Source organism: Etheostoma spectabile, chromosome 16 (assembly GCF_008692095.1).
Source record: "Etheostoma spectabile isolate EspeVRDwgs_2016 chromosome 16, UIUC_Espe_1.0, whole genome shotgun sequence".
NCBI classification, from domain to species: domain Eukaryota; kingdom Metazoa; phylum Chordata; class Actinopteri; order Perciformes; family Percidae; genus Etheostoma; species Etheostoma spectabile.
This window is the reverse complement of record NC_045748.1, coordinates 12231526-12247902: the sequence shown is the minus strand read 5'-3', so window position 1 is coordinate 12247902 and position 16377 is coordinate 12231526. Positions and strand designations below refer to the sequence as shown.

The 16377-nt window shown below is 37.2% G+C and overlaps 1 protein-coding gene across 5 annotated transcripts in view; it reads left to right on the top strand.

The window, feature by feature from the left end:
• Positions 1-13659, top strand: part of LOC116704225 (rhotekin) — a 17226-nt gene extending 3567 nt beyond the window's left edge. For 4 of the 5 annotated variants that reach the window (XM_032539532.1, XM_032539531.1, XM_032539529.1 and 1 more), the window contains exons 7-13: positions 83-177; positions 260-366; positions 464-592; positions 1576-1738; positions 6668-6766; positions 8451-8538; positions 13212-13659. In XM_032539532.1, the coding sequence (XP_032395423.1) occupies positions 83-177; positions 260-366; positions 464-592; positions 1576-1738; positions 6668-6766; positions 8451-8538; positions 13212-13218 (688 nt within the window). In that variant the 3' untranslated portion in view covers positions 13219-13659. The remainder of the gene's footprint in view (positions 1-82; positions 178-259; positions 367-463; positions 593-1575; positions 1739-6667; positions 6767-8450; positions 8539-13211) is intronic. The other variant, XM_032539533.1, reaches the window with a different exon arrangement.
• Positions 13660-16377: the final 2718 nt, after the last annotated feature.

Genomic DNA, 16377 nt, shown 5'->3' with positions numbered 1-16377 from the left:
ACACACACACACACACACAAACACACACACAATGGAAATGTTTTATAACACGTTGACTTTGCCCAATGCATTCTCCCTGAAGGGGGCCTAAGTATAACCTGCTGGCTCACACAACACTGAGAATAGAACACGTCCAGGATGGTTTCAAGACACATGATTTGTCGCTGGCAGCAACAGGTGAGTTACAAATCCTCTTTATTCTTCCCACTCCTATCCTTTTGTTTTTTTGAATTGAATCCCTAATCTCTTTGATTTACAGAGGATAATCCATTCTGGTTGCCTCTATACGGCAACATGTGCTGCCGTCTAGTTGCTCAGCCGCTGTGCATGATTCAGCCAATGATAAGTGGCCAACTCAAGGTTAAGGTGACTTGATTTTCATATATTATCCTGCCTTGTAATTCCTTTATTATTATATCACATTAATATTCAATGTATCATATTATTCCCTGTTCTCATTTAGCTTGGAGAGGACCTTAATTGCTGGGAAAATGTCTACGGAGTCCTCAGGGAGCAAAGTCTTCTCTGCTATCAGAGTCAAGAAGATCTGGAGTCTGAGGACAAGCCATTACTTGTAATCCCAATCAAAAAGGTTGGTTTTAAATAAGCAAAGTCTTATGAATGAATAGATGGATTCATTTGTTTTTTTGATTTATTGATTACAATAACATGCCAAGGCTTACAGAGTGCACTTGTAAATGAATGAAAACAAAAAAAATCAAAATAGAAATCAAATACACACCCAATGGTACAGTAAATGAATGAAAACATATTTGGAAAGGAAACCTGCTCTAATGGTGAGAATTTGAAGATTGGAAAATTTTGTTAGATGGACTCATAGATGTATTATATACTCTAGAATTTTAAAATGTCAGTTAATCCTAAAAAGAAACGGTACCTCCAAACTAACATTGTACTACAGATATCACTACTTTAAGTCTTTTATATGGATATATTCATATATTTGGATATTGCTACAATTCTGACGTACCTAAACTTCCCTCTTTCCATTACATATATCTAACAGCTATAGTAACAAGTTACTTTTAAGAGTAAGATTTTAAATCAAGAACATTTAAAAAAGCATCTAAAGTATAACACATTGTTATGAATTTAACCAGTTCTCAACCTTTTTGGCTTGTGTCACTATAGGAAAAGGCAGCATCTACTCGGTGCCTCTTGTCACATATTTCAGTAGTTTATTAGCAGGGATTTTTCCTCTTTAGTTATCCAAATGTGCTGTTTAAATAACTGATAAAGACTCAAAGAGTTCAAATAATCTAATATTTTACAAAAACGTTATTCTTTCTTGCCGCATTAATCACGTCACAGAGACCCAGGTTCATCTTGTGACCTTTTGGAGATGGTTGAGAACCACTGGATTAACTATTGATATATGATGTAGTTGGTAGTCCGTATCACAGGGCCATATTCAAATGTATTCCCACAGAAGGATGTTTTTTCAGCAGCAGGTTTACCATGATCTTCTGTCAACTGCAACCTGTTGGATTATTTTTTCAAAAGACTGAAAAAATAGATGTGAAAATGATTATGAGTGTTTCTTTTCCCCATCAGCATACCCTTGTCTGTGTGTCAGAGAGAGATCCTGTCCATCACCAGAGTATATATATCAGCACACAATATCAAGGAGAGGAACTAACCTTTACGCTAACTACGCACACACCTGAAGACACACAGCGCTGGACCCAGGCCATCTGGCAGCATGTCTACAACATGGGTGAGGCCTGAATGAAAACACTAAATTCCAAGATGTCTGTAACAATAGCTACATGCAAAATGTATGAATTTAGGCCATGGGCCAAAGAAGCAATTTTGTTGTATGATGGCAGAACCAACACCCTTTTAATTATGGAGAGCACTCCAAATCCACACTTCTCCCAAGGTTGCATAATCAGTAAATGTGTTATGATAAGTGTTATTATTTATTATAGGAACAAATTAATTGATTATTGTTCTATCCAAGAAGATTCAGACCTTCTGGAAATCAAAATACACACCCAATGGTCCAGTACAGTAGTTTATGGATATCCACCTGCTGAACTCCAGTCAAACTGTCAAACTAGGCAGCGCTGATCAAAAATCTGTTCTGCCGTAAAATAATAAAAAAGTTTGTGATATGTTAAAAACGTGCACTGCCAACCGGCCGGAGCGCCCTGTCTTTTACTTGTTTTAACAGAATCTTGATCCATATTCGACCACTGCTGTCTAGTTTGACAGATATTGACTCTGTGATAGAAACTCCTCGGCTCTGGTTGGTTGTTTTTCCCTCTGGAATCTTGCAAATGCCACAGATTATCAGTCTCATGCTCTACTGTTAGGATATAGTCACAGTTTTAGCAAATATGACAAAAGCTTATTCTTATTAAAGTTACCAACTGTAGATTTAATTGGATTTTTTTCAATTAGTTTGGCAAGACCCTGCCTACTGCTACTGCAATTAATGTTGTTGCATAACAGTCACAACATGCACCATGCATCTCCAATTTCCTTAAACAATCAACAGTTTGGGCAACTACAGGACAGTTGAGCAGTGTTAAAAAGTATTATAAGAGCAAAAGAAACAAATTGTGCTACAGCATTGACTCAAACTCAGCCAAGTCTGTATACCTGGAAATGGTAAGAGGAGATGTTCATCAGGCTTTGTGTATGTAGGACACAAAATACACTTGCTGATACCTGCAAGACAGGATTCTTTAATGTTTGTGGCAGCAGTGAAATATGCATGTCATTTTATGGATAGTGTGTCACAAAGAAAATATTTGTCTGGTGTCTGACTGAGATCATGCGATGTTTACTGGTCTGTAGTATCTGTCGACTTTATTTTAAGATCATATTTCCTACGTAATACAATACAATGCAATACAATTAGCTTTACATAGAAATAATAATGAAAAAAGTGGACGGACGGACTTTGATATGATTGATAGGACTCTTGAAATGTAGTCAGTCTTTGAATACACCCACATTTCTAGCTTCACTGTTGCTCTCCAAAGACAATTTTCTCTAATTTCCAAGCCTTTGCTCCAAAGATGAGTATTTCAACTCTTGTGGAATTATTTAGTCTTTGTTTAAATGCAAAAAGTTGTCAGACATCTGAGGTAGGGTTGCACAATTAATCACAATTTATCAAAATTACAATATGGACTAAAGGTTCAGGTTACTTTATTGGTACCCATGGGTAAACTGGGTTTACAGTCTAAGAAGCAGGACATCCTTAAAACAACTTTGTAGACCACAACATATTTTGCCTTTAACAAATGTCAAAGGCAAAATATGTGTCAAACCATTCTGAATTAAGTATTGTGGTGCTGCAGAAATGTCCAAGTTTACAAATCGTATCTTACAGACTAAAGAAAACGTCTTTGTTTGGTACAGATCCTTGCAAAAGTCACACTATATTCATTTACATCGATCAATTTTTATAAACAAAAATTTTCATTCTTCCAGTATTGTGACTCTAATCACAATATAAGTCAAAATAATCCAATTCGATATTTTACTCATATTGTGCAGATCTTATCCAGAGATTAATATCATCAATACACTGACTCAGGAAGATTTCAGGGTGGGTGTTTCCTACTTTGATTATGGTTACTCCCAAAGATGATAATGATCTAATGATTTTTTTGGGGCTTTTCTGCCTTTTAATGGACAGGACAGCTTGGTGAGAAGGGGTGAAAGAGGGGGGGATGCCATGCAGGAAATCGTCACAGGTCAGACTCGAAAGCTAGACCTCTGCGTCAAGGCGTAAACCTCTATGTATATGTGCGCATTCACACGTTTAAGCATATTCTACAAAAAAAAAATGCTATAGTAAGTCACTTTTGTTAAAAAAAAAAAAGAAGTGGCAAATTACTACCTTATAAGATAACCGACAAAAACGATATATAAAGTTACTTTTACAATAATAATAATACATAGTTAATCTTAAAAGGTAAATTACAAAGTTTTCACTCTGTTATTATACATATCACACACAGGCCTGAGTTACACACAATTCAGTACCTATACATGCGCTAATGGAGAGATATCAAAGTGAGGGGGCTGCAGCTGTCAAGGGGTTAGGTGCCTTGCTCAAGAGCACCTTGGCAGTGCCCATCAAAGTGAACTGGCCCGTCTGCAGTCCGTATGGGGACTTGAACCAATGACCCTCCGGTTCTCAACCCAACTCCCTACAGAGCTACTGCCACCTCAAGAGTAGTTTTAAATGTTTTTTCGGCGAAAGGCTAAGCGGAAGCCATAAACAAAACATTGATATGTTATCATCACCTTTTAAGTTAATATGGAGAACCTGTGGCCAGCATACAGTTGCGTATTCACACATCCAATCATCAGGTCCTCCAGCTGCTAAATGCTCCACAATGTTCACCAGTTGGTCACTAGCTTCTTGTGGCTGCCATTTAGTGCTGGACAAGTTGCGTTTGGTGGGCTGCCTGCTGGGTAAAAATTATTGTGGGATCATCTTTGCAACTGACATCTTTTACATGCAAGTCTTGTGATCCATTGTAAATGTAAAAATATATTCTAAAGGCTTTAATTATAAAGACCAAGCCCTTTCTCCCCATAATAATTGAAATACCATGTACAAATTGTATTATAACTATCCCACAATTACTATATAATCATTGTTTCACATTTTGTTGAAACACACTGTATGTCATGTGTGTTAGGTACTAGGCAGTAGCAGAATAAAAAGTTACACAGAAAATAGATTTTATTGGACCAAATGATCAAAACCAATACATATTTTTAAAATTAGAGGAGAGGAGGCAAATGCATGCTCTAGTTCCCTTTCATAGGAAGAGCATTCCAATGTCATGACTAATACAAAATACACTGTTCTACATTGGTGTCAGATGTGTCAGTGTTGTTAAATAAGCATATATGATTGAGTTAGTCAACTTTATGAATCAAAAGGATTAGTAGGTAAATAGTTTTTATTGCACACACTCCTTTACAGTAATAAATTAAAAAATAATAATTGACAGCTGTGAGACTGCTTTAAGATCTTTGTCTGAAGTTTATAAGAGGACGTAGGAGCTTTGTCAGGTGTTTATATGTACAAATTATGCTCACAAAACTTGACAGGTGTTGTGAGTCAAAATAAACGCTGAGTTGTAAGATGGGTTTGGTCCGATCAAGGGGGCGAGAAGTTCAGAAGTTAAAAGTAGGAAAGAGACCATGGCCAACCCACTTTACACGTGTGTAGCTGGCATCGAACTAAAGGCAGAGTTTGAAGATGATTATGGTCTGTGCAAGGACGCAAAAAGTAAAGCGGTTAGACATGGAGAAAGGGCTATTAAGTTAGTGGGGGTAGCCTTGCTTTGCATCAAGAAACCAGGTGTGTCTCCGATTTGACTACTGTGTACCTTGGGGCTATTGTTCTAGGCTATTTATGCCTTAGTGCATTTCTAAGAATTAAGATATGAAAAAAATCGTCTTTACTAAGGAAGTGTTTGCACGGAGCAATTACAATATTTGCTTGCTTGCTGTACAGAGAAAACAGGCTTGAGAATGTGTTATCACAGAAATGCTGTGTGTGAACAAGTGAATGTGTAATGTATACAACGCCTGGTGTTAACAAGGGTGGAATGTTTGGCAGCAGTCTTTTGTAGCTAGATCTTGATCCCTTCACTAATCAGTTAATCTCCTCCTGCAAAGATCACTTTTCTTGTATGACGGCGAGTATATTCCCCATTACAATTCTCCTTAATTTGAATTGATTCTCAATTAAAGGGGATATTTCTGGGGTGTATAGGGGCTTTGGTTTGTCAGTACACTTGACAATCTTGAGATGACTTGTTGATTTTGACAACAAGTCAAAATCAACAAGTCTAATGCTGCCTGCTTGCAGCATTAGGCTTAGCTGTTAATGTGAAGTCACGACAAATGTTCAGAACTCAGTTAGGTATGAGGCTGCAGGGCCGCAAATTTGACTCCATGACAACAGTGCTGCGCAAAACAAAGTTATTCCAATGAATTACATTGTAAAGAACCCAATAAATTATGTTTACTGACTAGACATGGCACGTCATAGCATGTCTACATAGGCCTGGTATGTGGTACAACAGTTATGACACGGTTTATTGGCACAGATTCTCAGTTTGACATGAGTATTGAGTAGGATTGTGAGATGCATGATAATGATGCTCCCAGCTTGCCAAATAATGATACGAAATAAGTGTTTTCCACAGGTTGAGAATTTGGTTGTGGGTGGCTCAGGATGTGATGGAGTGATGGCTGGGTTCAGTAATGAACTAGTCAAACAATTATCACTTAGAAAGAAATAACTTTACATTTCTAAAGAACCAGACCAGAAGATAATACAGATGAAGTGTGATGTAAACTGTTTTTGGGTGCCTGGGTAAGTCAGCTGGAAGAGCATACGCCGGTTCGGTTCCAACCTGCATCCCTTTGCTGCATGTCATTCCCTCTCTCTCTCCCCTTTCATGTCTAAGATGCCCTATCAAATAAAGGCCTACAAAAATGCTAAATTAAAAACCATCTTTAAAATCTGGTTGCTTTGAATGCCTGGGTAGCTCACCTGGTAGAATGCGCGCCCATATCTGGAGGTGCTATCTAGATACGGGTGCCCGTTCCACCAACTGACCTATCCGGGGGCCCATTACTGTTGTAATTGTTGCAGGCCAGTGGAAGCAGTGTTGTGATCATCTCATGAAGATAGAAATGCCGAGCTCCAGGAAAGCCATTCCACTGAAGCAGGGATCGCTATACCATGAAATAGGTATTGTAACACAAGCCGAGTAAAACATTGCCTCCTCTCACTGATCTCAATCAACAGCAGCCTTTAAGGACCAAACCAGTGGTTTGGCTGGTCGCCTAATTCAAAGCACATCATTTAGTACTGCTAAAGTAAATTTCTGCAATGGCCCTTGATTGTTTTTATGCATTACTGTACGTATTAAAATCTACTGGCAGACTCTTGAATCTTGCTAATGGTTTCGTAATCAAACAAGTCTGTTTTTATTTGTGTTGAAATAAAAATTCAGTGAAACTGCATAACTGATTTTATTTGACCACTTGGGAGCAGCATCAACAACCTGTAAGCGTGATATATCATCACCTTTTAAGTTACAGTACACAGTATTGTTGGCAAACAATTGCAGAGTTACACCTCCAGCAGATACTGTTCTACATTTGCATATTTTTGGAGTCGTGTTTGTGTCCACCTGAAAAATTTAAGTCCAATATTGTCATTACGTTTTAGCTCTGTTTTGCTAGTAACGCCTGAAGGAAATATCCAGTTCAATTTTATTTATAGTATCAGATCATAACAAGAGTTATCTCAAGCCACTTTACAGATAGAGTAGTTCTAGACCACACTTTATAATTTACAAAGACCCAACAATTTCCAAGATTCAACAGTGGCAAGGAATAACTTCCTTTTAGGTAGAAACCTCGGACAGACCAGGGCTCTTTGTGGGTGGCTCTGTTGCTGCCGGTTTGGACACAGACACTGCTACAGCTATAGAGACATATATCTGTCTCTTTAGCTGCTAAATGCTCCACTATGTTCACCAGGTAGTCTTAATGTGGATTTCTAGGGGTTAATTACTCAAAATAGTTGCTTGCTTCTGCCAAAGACTATGCTGATAACCAAAACAGTATGTGTATTTCATGAAATACATACGCTCCTTACAGCTGGGGGGGGGGGGTGCAGAATTGACTGATAGTTCTTTGTGGGCCCGTCCCCCACTGCGACTGACTGCAAAACTCAAGCAAGTTTCATGAGTCTGCTACAGTAATTGACTTCCATACCATGTGGAATTTAAAGGAAGCTAATTGCTGCATCGAACAGCAGGACAAGTCAGAAAAATGTGATAGGATACGAAGTTAAGGAGCTAAAACTTGCAAACATACAAATCCATGGATGGATCCGATTGTCATGGCAAACATGCACTTGTACATGTCTCTTCATGCAGGCTTTCTGACAATATAAAAAGGCTCTTCATCTGCAGGGATCTGGCCAGACCTAAAAGTACACAAACAGGTTTGAGTAAATAGCACAATCCAACGGAGTTAAATATTTATGCTCAACAATGACGTGGGAGTCAGATACTGTCAAAGTTAATAACACAATTCATTTTAACACCTGCCGACATCTGTAATAGCAACCCAGGGGAACAAATATGTCACACCAAAAATGTGGGTGTGTTGTTAATATGACAAAATCTTTGTTTTTCATTCCAATCAGTAAGACCGTGTGACACAAAACTCTGATAGAGAAAACAACATAACAAAGTCAAGGAAATAAGAATCCCTCTGGGAAATTCCCACTAAGCAACCACAAAAATGTTTCCAGTCACAAAGAGATAAAATATCTGGTCTAGAGTTTGATATCTTTTCAAATGGAATGATAAAGTTACTCATCTCCCAGACTTTTTTTTTTTTCCCCTCTTCTTTTTCAGTAACACCCTCCTCTCCTGGAGAGGGTCTCGTGGTTCCGGATTTATCTGTTGAGATCCGCACTTTGCTCTCCTCCTACTACAAGGAAAGGTAGGCTTTTTTTTTTTGCCACAGCAGACACTCCCTCCGCATACACATTCCAAATCCTCGCCTTATGCTTACCATGACACGCTTGTTTGTTGTGACAGTACATTTCATTCGAACAGGAAGAGGTCTGACTGTAATGGCACATGCTACGTAGTTTGAAGCCTAAAAATAAACACTCAACGGACGAGCAAAAAAATGTCTAAATTGGACCCTCCCTTGACAAAAAGCTTGAAAAAAAAAAAAAGAAGCATATTCCTGCCTATATTTTTCAATGCATATTTTTCTGTCAACATTTCAATGGACAACATATGTCAGCAAAGGCAACATTATATGTAAGAGATGAATTTTTTGTCATATCTGACAGTTTCTTCAGATTTCAGATCTTTAAATATTTCACTTTGCCAGTTGTTATCAACAAAACCATTCCAAACCATTCCACCATATAGGCCGTTTATTCCTGCCCTATAATACAACCCAGAGTAGTGTTTTATAAATTAGCGCCTCTAGCAAGGGCATGTAAATATGACCTACAACCAGTCTTGCATAAAGTACTTGAAAGCATTACTTGGGAAAAAATGCAAGTATCTTACCAGAAAGATACCTTTGGTAGAAGTTAGTCACCTTTTAGAATGTTACTTGAGTAAAAATTTTAAAGTGCCTTCTTTATACTGAAGTACAGATATTTCCTGTATTTAAGTATCAAAAGTAATTTTCTGAATTCTTGAGTATTAGAAGTACAAGTGAAAAACAAAAAAAAAATTTGATTATGGACTTTATTGTGGCTTCTTTGTAGTAAAACATAATATTTAGGGTTTCCACACCGTCTTAAACATCAAATTGAAAGTCTGACGTTAGCAAAGAGAATCTTTCACCCCAACGTACGAAAACATGTCTTGCAAATACGGTCACAGGTGTGTAACGTTATCTTCATCACCACCCCGTTCACCACTGTTGTCGGGGTGGTCATTGTCTGTTACCGTGGCGGCAGAGCCTGCAACAGGTGCTTATCATACTTCCTCCTCTTCTTCCTGAATTTTGCCGCTTGCCAATAAACAAGCATAAAACAACCAGTCAGTAACTGGAATGGAGCGTTTTGTTAGACTGCTTTTTTATAGTCTAACAAATTTCCCCAGATTTTATTTTGTAGTAATGAGTAACTAATATGCATCGGTGAAATGTAGTGAAGTAAAAGTATGCATTTTATTTAGGAAATGTAGTGGAGTAAAAGTGCTTTTTTTTGTTCTTGCCATTTGTCCGCTGTGTTCAGAATTTGCTACATTCAGGAAGTGTCTTTTTTAAGAGTGGATGCAATTAAAGGGGAGTACATATATATCTGACTGCTTGAATTTGTTTGATTGAAAACCAGGTGTAACGATATAATTATTAGTATTATATGTTGAGGAAGTGAAGCATCGTGAAATCGAATTCATTTAAATTGTTGACAGGATAACTAAAATCTAATTGAATTCTGGAACCAGTGAAGATTCACATCCCTAAATCTTACCTCCTTAAGCACAATTAGTCGCTTTTATACTATCTGCATTGCACCCGTCATAATTGCTACGGCAACTCAGAGGAAAGTGCAGCAGAACAATAAAATATAACTAGAAAATGCATTTCCTGCAGAAATTGCGTTTGAATGCTGAATTGCTAAATTATTAAAGCTAAACTAAATGAATAAATCCGTAAGACGAAGTAGTGGTAGTGAGAAAAGTTGAAAAAGTAGGAATGGTTTTTATTAAGTTGAATAACACCACTAATGTGTGTAAAAACATGTGGAATAATAAAAAAATACTATAGCTAAACTGTGGATAAGTAATCCATTAATAATAATAAATGTGGAAAAGGGATAATTGTTCTAATTAATAATGGAACTGTCTTTAAAAAGTTGAATAATAGCCATAGATTATGAAAGTTGTAGGTGTCGTGGTGGTTCAATTATGAATAAGTATGGAACATTTACAAAAAGCGTAAGAAACATACATAGATGAAAATGCAAAAATATGGATTGCACTGCACTGTTGAAAAACTTAGATACACAGAGAGAGAGAGAGAGAGAGAAAAAGAAAAGAGTATACAAGAGAGAGAGAGGAATAAAAGACCCATAATATATAATGATTTTCCTGTTTGGTTAGAAGTGCTGTTTCATGCTATAAATATTATAACAACATCTGTTAATGATACACACTGAGAAGCAGTGTGGAAGATCCCTTTTAAAGACGCCTTACTACTTACTGAAACAGCATCCCCACTAATTTTGGGTCGTTATTGCTGATTGTATAAATGACTTATAAGTTTGTTTTTTGGGGTAGGACAGTTTTGCAATTATAGTCTTAGATTTATTAAGTACAAGTAATAAGAATGGCTCGTTAAAATCACGTTAAGTACCTCAATTACTGTAGGAGGCTTATTTGTCATGTTATAGAGCTCTGGAGTGATTCAGCCGTTGTAATTTGTAATCCCATACAGCCTTTCTAGTTTGGTCAGTTTGTTCACTATTATAGAATCCGATCATTGACATGCACCTGCTCAGGTCAGCAGTGCGATGACTTAACACGGGACGTCACGGCTAAGCATGATAAACTCCTCTTTGACTCACAATAATGGTCCTCTTGTACATTGTCGGCTATGTCATCAAACACTGACGGCTTTCAGGACAATTTAACATCTTAGAACCGCAAACACCCAAAGTTACAAGTTTAAGTTTGCACATAATGCACCTGGGTGTCAAATGTCACAGGTATTGTTTGTGAGTGTGATGGTTTGTGTACAGAGAAAGGCCAAAGATTGGTCAAAAGATGTCCTGGAGAACTGGTTGTGCTGGAGATGTTGATAGTTGATGTATGTGAAGTAGCAAAACTAAGATGATGACAGAGATTCACAATGCGGGCTTTGTGTAACTTTGAATGCTTCATGTGTGTTTCCAGCAGCCTGGAGTCCTGTATTCTAACACAACCATATCATATGCAGCGGCTAGACAGAAGTTATTTTCTAGTTAGGTGCCCTGTTGTAGTTTTCCTGTAAAGAGTAACAGATGAGCTAATTTTTCTAAATATTTTACGGATTAGCATCGAGCATTTGACATCTAACAATTCATTTTCTAGAGAATTTACAAGCCGCCACATGACTATTTCATTTCAAATGAAGCCAAGAAGATAAAGAAGAAGAATTGTTATTAGTATTTGTCACATGTAATCGTGCAGTACAATGTAGTGAAATTCAATATGTGCATCTAACCCATCCTTAGCATTAGGAACATAGTCGTATAAAAATGTTGTGTGACCTAGGCACTGTATTAAAACAAATGTGAATTACATTTCCACCTGTCTGGAAGTGAATGCAGCAGTACAGTCCCTGACAAAAGTCTTGTTGCTTATCTATTTTGTAGAAACACCTGCTATTAATCTGACTTTTAATTAATCAATTGGTGTAAGAAATAGCTCATATGAAAAGCTAAAACCCTCCCAAATGATGTTCAATGCACTGAAATAAATTAGTTTCACTGAAACAAGATTGATCATTTAAACAAGACAGAAAGGTCAAATTTTGGCAAGACAAAAGTTTTGTCGCCTATACAGAAATTGAACAAATTTACTGCAAATACTAAAATATGTCAGCAAATTAAATAGTGGTGCTGTGAGATCCAAATTTAATATCTTGTATGACTAGGCCATTTCAAGACAGAATCCGACAAACCGTTCTGGTTGACACAGGGACTTCAGGTGACACGTCTCTAGTGTCTTCAAATGTTTTTTTATCCTCTGTACTTGACGCTGAGACACATTGAAGGTGTCTGCCACATCAGCAGTGGATCTGGTCTTCAGCCTCTTGATAATCAAAACTTTAGTCTCAGGGTGAATCTTAGGCATGTTTTCAGATGTCTAGTTGCAGTTGATGTGAAGGTCTAGTGTACTGGGGTTGTTTTTGTACACACCTGAGACCTCATTGATCCATTATTAGTCACAGGTGGAGCTCATATGACAAGGCGACAACACTTATGTCTTTGCAAAAATTGACTCAATGGGCTTTACCAAGCTGTGAATATTAGAATACTTTTTGACAGTTTCATTTTGCACTGAAACATTATTACAAAAGCTGTTGGGATTAAAATGAGCCATTTCTTGTAAATAAATCTTGATTAGAAATATATTTCAGTGGCACTTCAGGTCAATTTGTACACAAGCGACAAGACTTTTGTCAGGGACTGTATAAGGATGTCCTTGGTACGGTAACAAATATTGTATTGTGCTTGTTCTATTAAGTAAAAGGATCACATCCTCATACCAACCCTTCCCCAGATCAGAAATTGGATACCTCACAGCCTGAGTTGCGGTTTTAACAGATACATTTATAATTAGGTTCAACTGTCAGAAGATGTGGTGTTCTGGTTTTACAGACTAGAATGCTAATTGGGGTGTGTTTGTGTGTCACATACAAAAAATATGTACCTGCCTTGCAGTTAATTTGACACAATTAATTATTGTCAATTAATTACAATTAATTATTAATTATTGACAATTTGACAATGTAAAAGATTGGAACTGTTAAAGTAATGATTATTTGATGCTATTTAACAGCACTGGCATCCCTTTTTTTAACAAGGTAATTCATTTCCTTGAGAAAGTTCAGGATTTTTTACATTGTACTACAGTTTTCTTTGTTTCTCTTTTGTGCAGTTATTGATGACGCTGCCACAGTCGCACTGGAGGAGTGAGAAACTGTTCTTATTTTATTTGTTTGTGGTTACCATGCCTGGTCAAGGAAACAGACATGGACATGATGAATGGTGCTATTTCAAAATGTTACCCAACCAGCAGTATTAGTAACAAAAAAGGAGTGCAAGGTGACGAGTGTGAGAAATATCTACTCCAAGAAGACTGTACATTTTAAATGGTGTACCATTGTCCAGCAATATTGTACATTTTGTGCATGCAAAGAGAGACCAGTACACATACCAAATTTTTCCGTTCATCACTTCCAGTACAATATATTGATGTGATAATTCCCTGAATTTGCCCAATGTTTTGAAGACGTCTGCAGCGATGAATAGAAGACTATTCTGCTACTAATGTGTTGCTCATTCGAGTTTCAAGTGTTATAATAAAGCCATACAAAAGAAATCAACCTGCTTTCTCTCTCAATTTGATTGACGGGGCATTTAATACAGGCAAACACTAGACAACACATGAATACTAGTATGATTGTGGTTAAAGGTTTGGGATGTAGTAAAGCATGCTGTATTTAAAACAAGAAAATTAGGATCAATTCAATTGTTTTTCTTGATGGACATGGTTTTATACTGAAACCACAAAAGCAGTTTGGTCTGTGTGCACCTCTGCTGAGTCATGGAACAAATAGTCTCGGAGCACAACCTTCTTTGAGTTGACAGTCCCCTTCACCAGTGGGTTAATGCCAGCATAATAGACGTTGACTGTCTTATGGCCACATTCCAACTTGATACAGTGTATACAACCTCCTGGACACACAGCAGTGGTGGAATGTAACTATGTTCATTTACTCAAGTTATGTAGTGAAGTACAACTGTGAGGTACTTTCTACATCACTACATTTCAGAGAGAAATATTGTACTTGTTACTCCATTACATTGATTTGAGAGCTATAGTTGCCATTTACTTTACAAATTAAGAGCAGTTTATAAAATAAGATTTATTATAAATTAAACTACCCAACAATACATGGGCTACAAGTCCAGGTGAAATGTTTAGACAATTAAACACTGTGTTGATTGACGGAACGGTTTTCTTGTTTCCTGTTTCTAAAATGTGATGACTTTTACTTTTAAGTACATTTTCCTGATGATCCTGACATACTTTTACTTAACCATCTTCAACAGAAAACTCTATTCACAAACTGCTCCAAACAGCTCTATTGTAGTCCAGCCTTTACTTCCGTGACAAACGTGCATCACTTAGTAACACACGTTATGATGCTAGCCTAGCTGCTAGCATGGCACGACTTCATACTTCTTCTGACTGGCTAGTAGTCTTTACCTAGCTTCTGTGCATGTGTGACTCCCAACAAAGATGGAACAGAAGTGAGGTGCCTCACTCTGTAGCTAAAACAGAGAGCTCAACACACAGGCTGAACAGAGGAGCTGCAGCAATGTGCAGTACAACAAAAATATGATGTCTGTTGAAGATTAATCCACATAAACTTATTCTGGTACAACTTCTAAATACAATTAAGAACCTAAAAGTGAGCATGATATGGGAACTTTAAGTAACATTTTCAAGGAAGGGCTTTTACTCGTAATAGAGTATTTTTACAGTGTGGTATTAGTACTTAGGTAAAGGTTCTGAATACTTCTTCCACCATTGAACTACCGCTACCCAAGTAAACGTCAATTTTTAGCTTTTAACAACCAAGGTGTTTAGGTTGTGTTTAGGCTATGAATCTTCTGAATCTTCAGCCCACAACTAAGATAAAACTGAAACACCAGCAAACTGCTCAAGTTCAGAGTCAGTCCAGTAGCAACACACTGCTTGAGTTCAGTTATCAAGGGCACTGCGTATAGGCAGATAAGAAAAAGCATATAAATGAAATCAATTTCCAAATGCTTGAGTTTTCACCACCAAATCTGCAGAAAAGGTTTCAGGGGATTTAAACACTTTCAAAATACACTGTCCAGTTATTTCTATTTTGTATTACTATTTATTTAAAATGACTTACAAATCCATAAACCTACTGTATACAATACTACATGTAAGGTGCTACAGCTGTTTTCAGGGAAGTATTCTCAGTTTGAGTTACAGTATTTTTAACCTGAGCCATTACTTCAGGTCTAGTGTCTAGCGATGTTAAAGATTGGGTTTACACGGTAACCTCAGTCTCAGTAAAGCATGAATCCCAAGGAAATGCACTGGCTATGACTACATCCTTTTTGCTAGACAATATCTGCAGAATGCGAGCACCATGTTTAAGTTAAGGAGTTAAGGAAATCCCTTTCAGTGACTAAATCCGAACTAAAAGGCTTTTGGCATAGTGTAACTCAAAAACAATGACATAACTTTGGATAACCAAATAACAACAATGTGAAAGAAATGGCTGCACTATAATATTTGTTTATTTTTAGTTAAGTAGTGTTAATGGGTACTACTGTGATGAGCGCTTTGCACGCAATAATCAGTGTCTATAATTAAAGTGACAGTGGTGTCCATTTTATTACCATGTTGTTAACCCGGATGACAACAATAAAAAATAACACAATAGTAGGCTGCACATGTAATCTTCAAGCACATAGGTGTGACACACAGCTTACTAAAGCACAATTGAGTTAACTGCTTTGACGAAACTGTTTTTCCGGTGTTTTTTTCATACTCGTATGTGTATGTTCCCGAAATGTCGATAAAGGCCACGCAAAACCATTTAGGGTTTGAATATAAAGGATTAGAAGCAAAGTGTCTCCCTGTTTATGAAAAAAGAGAAAAACAATCAGAGACTGCGCCCCCCCCCCCCCCCCCCCCCCCCGAAACAAAGTCACAAATTTTCATGCACAAGCTATAAATATTTTTGGAATATGTTTTACTGACATTGAAGGAACACATACCTGTCCATTTATATTGGCACAGCCTACAAGGAAGTGAAGTCTCTTCCTGGATAAAGGTCGACGCCACTACCTCCATGCAAGGTGTGATTTATTTATTTTTAAGGCGTGATTTATTCTTTTTTAAGGTGTGATTTAATCTTTTTTAAGGCGTACAAATGCAGTAATGGTTGAATAAGCTTGATGAAAAGTAATTGTTTGAAATCCTGTATAAACACGTAGTAGTGTGATGTGAAGACAAAAGGATTGCCCAACAAACGAGTCTCTCAACGTTCTTC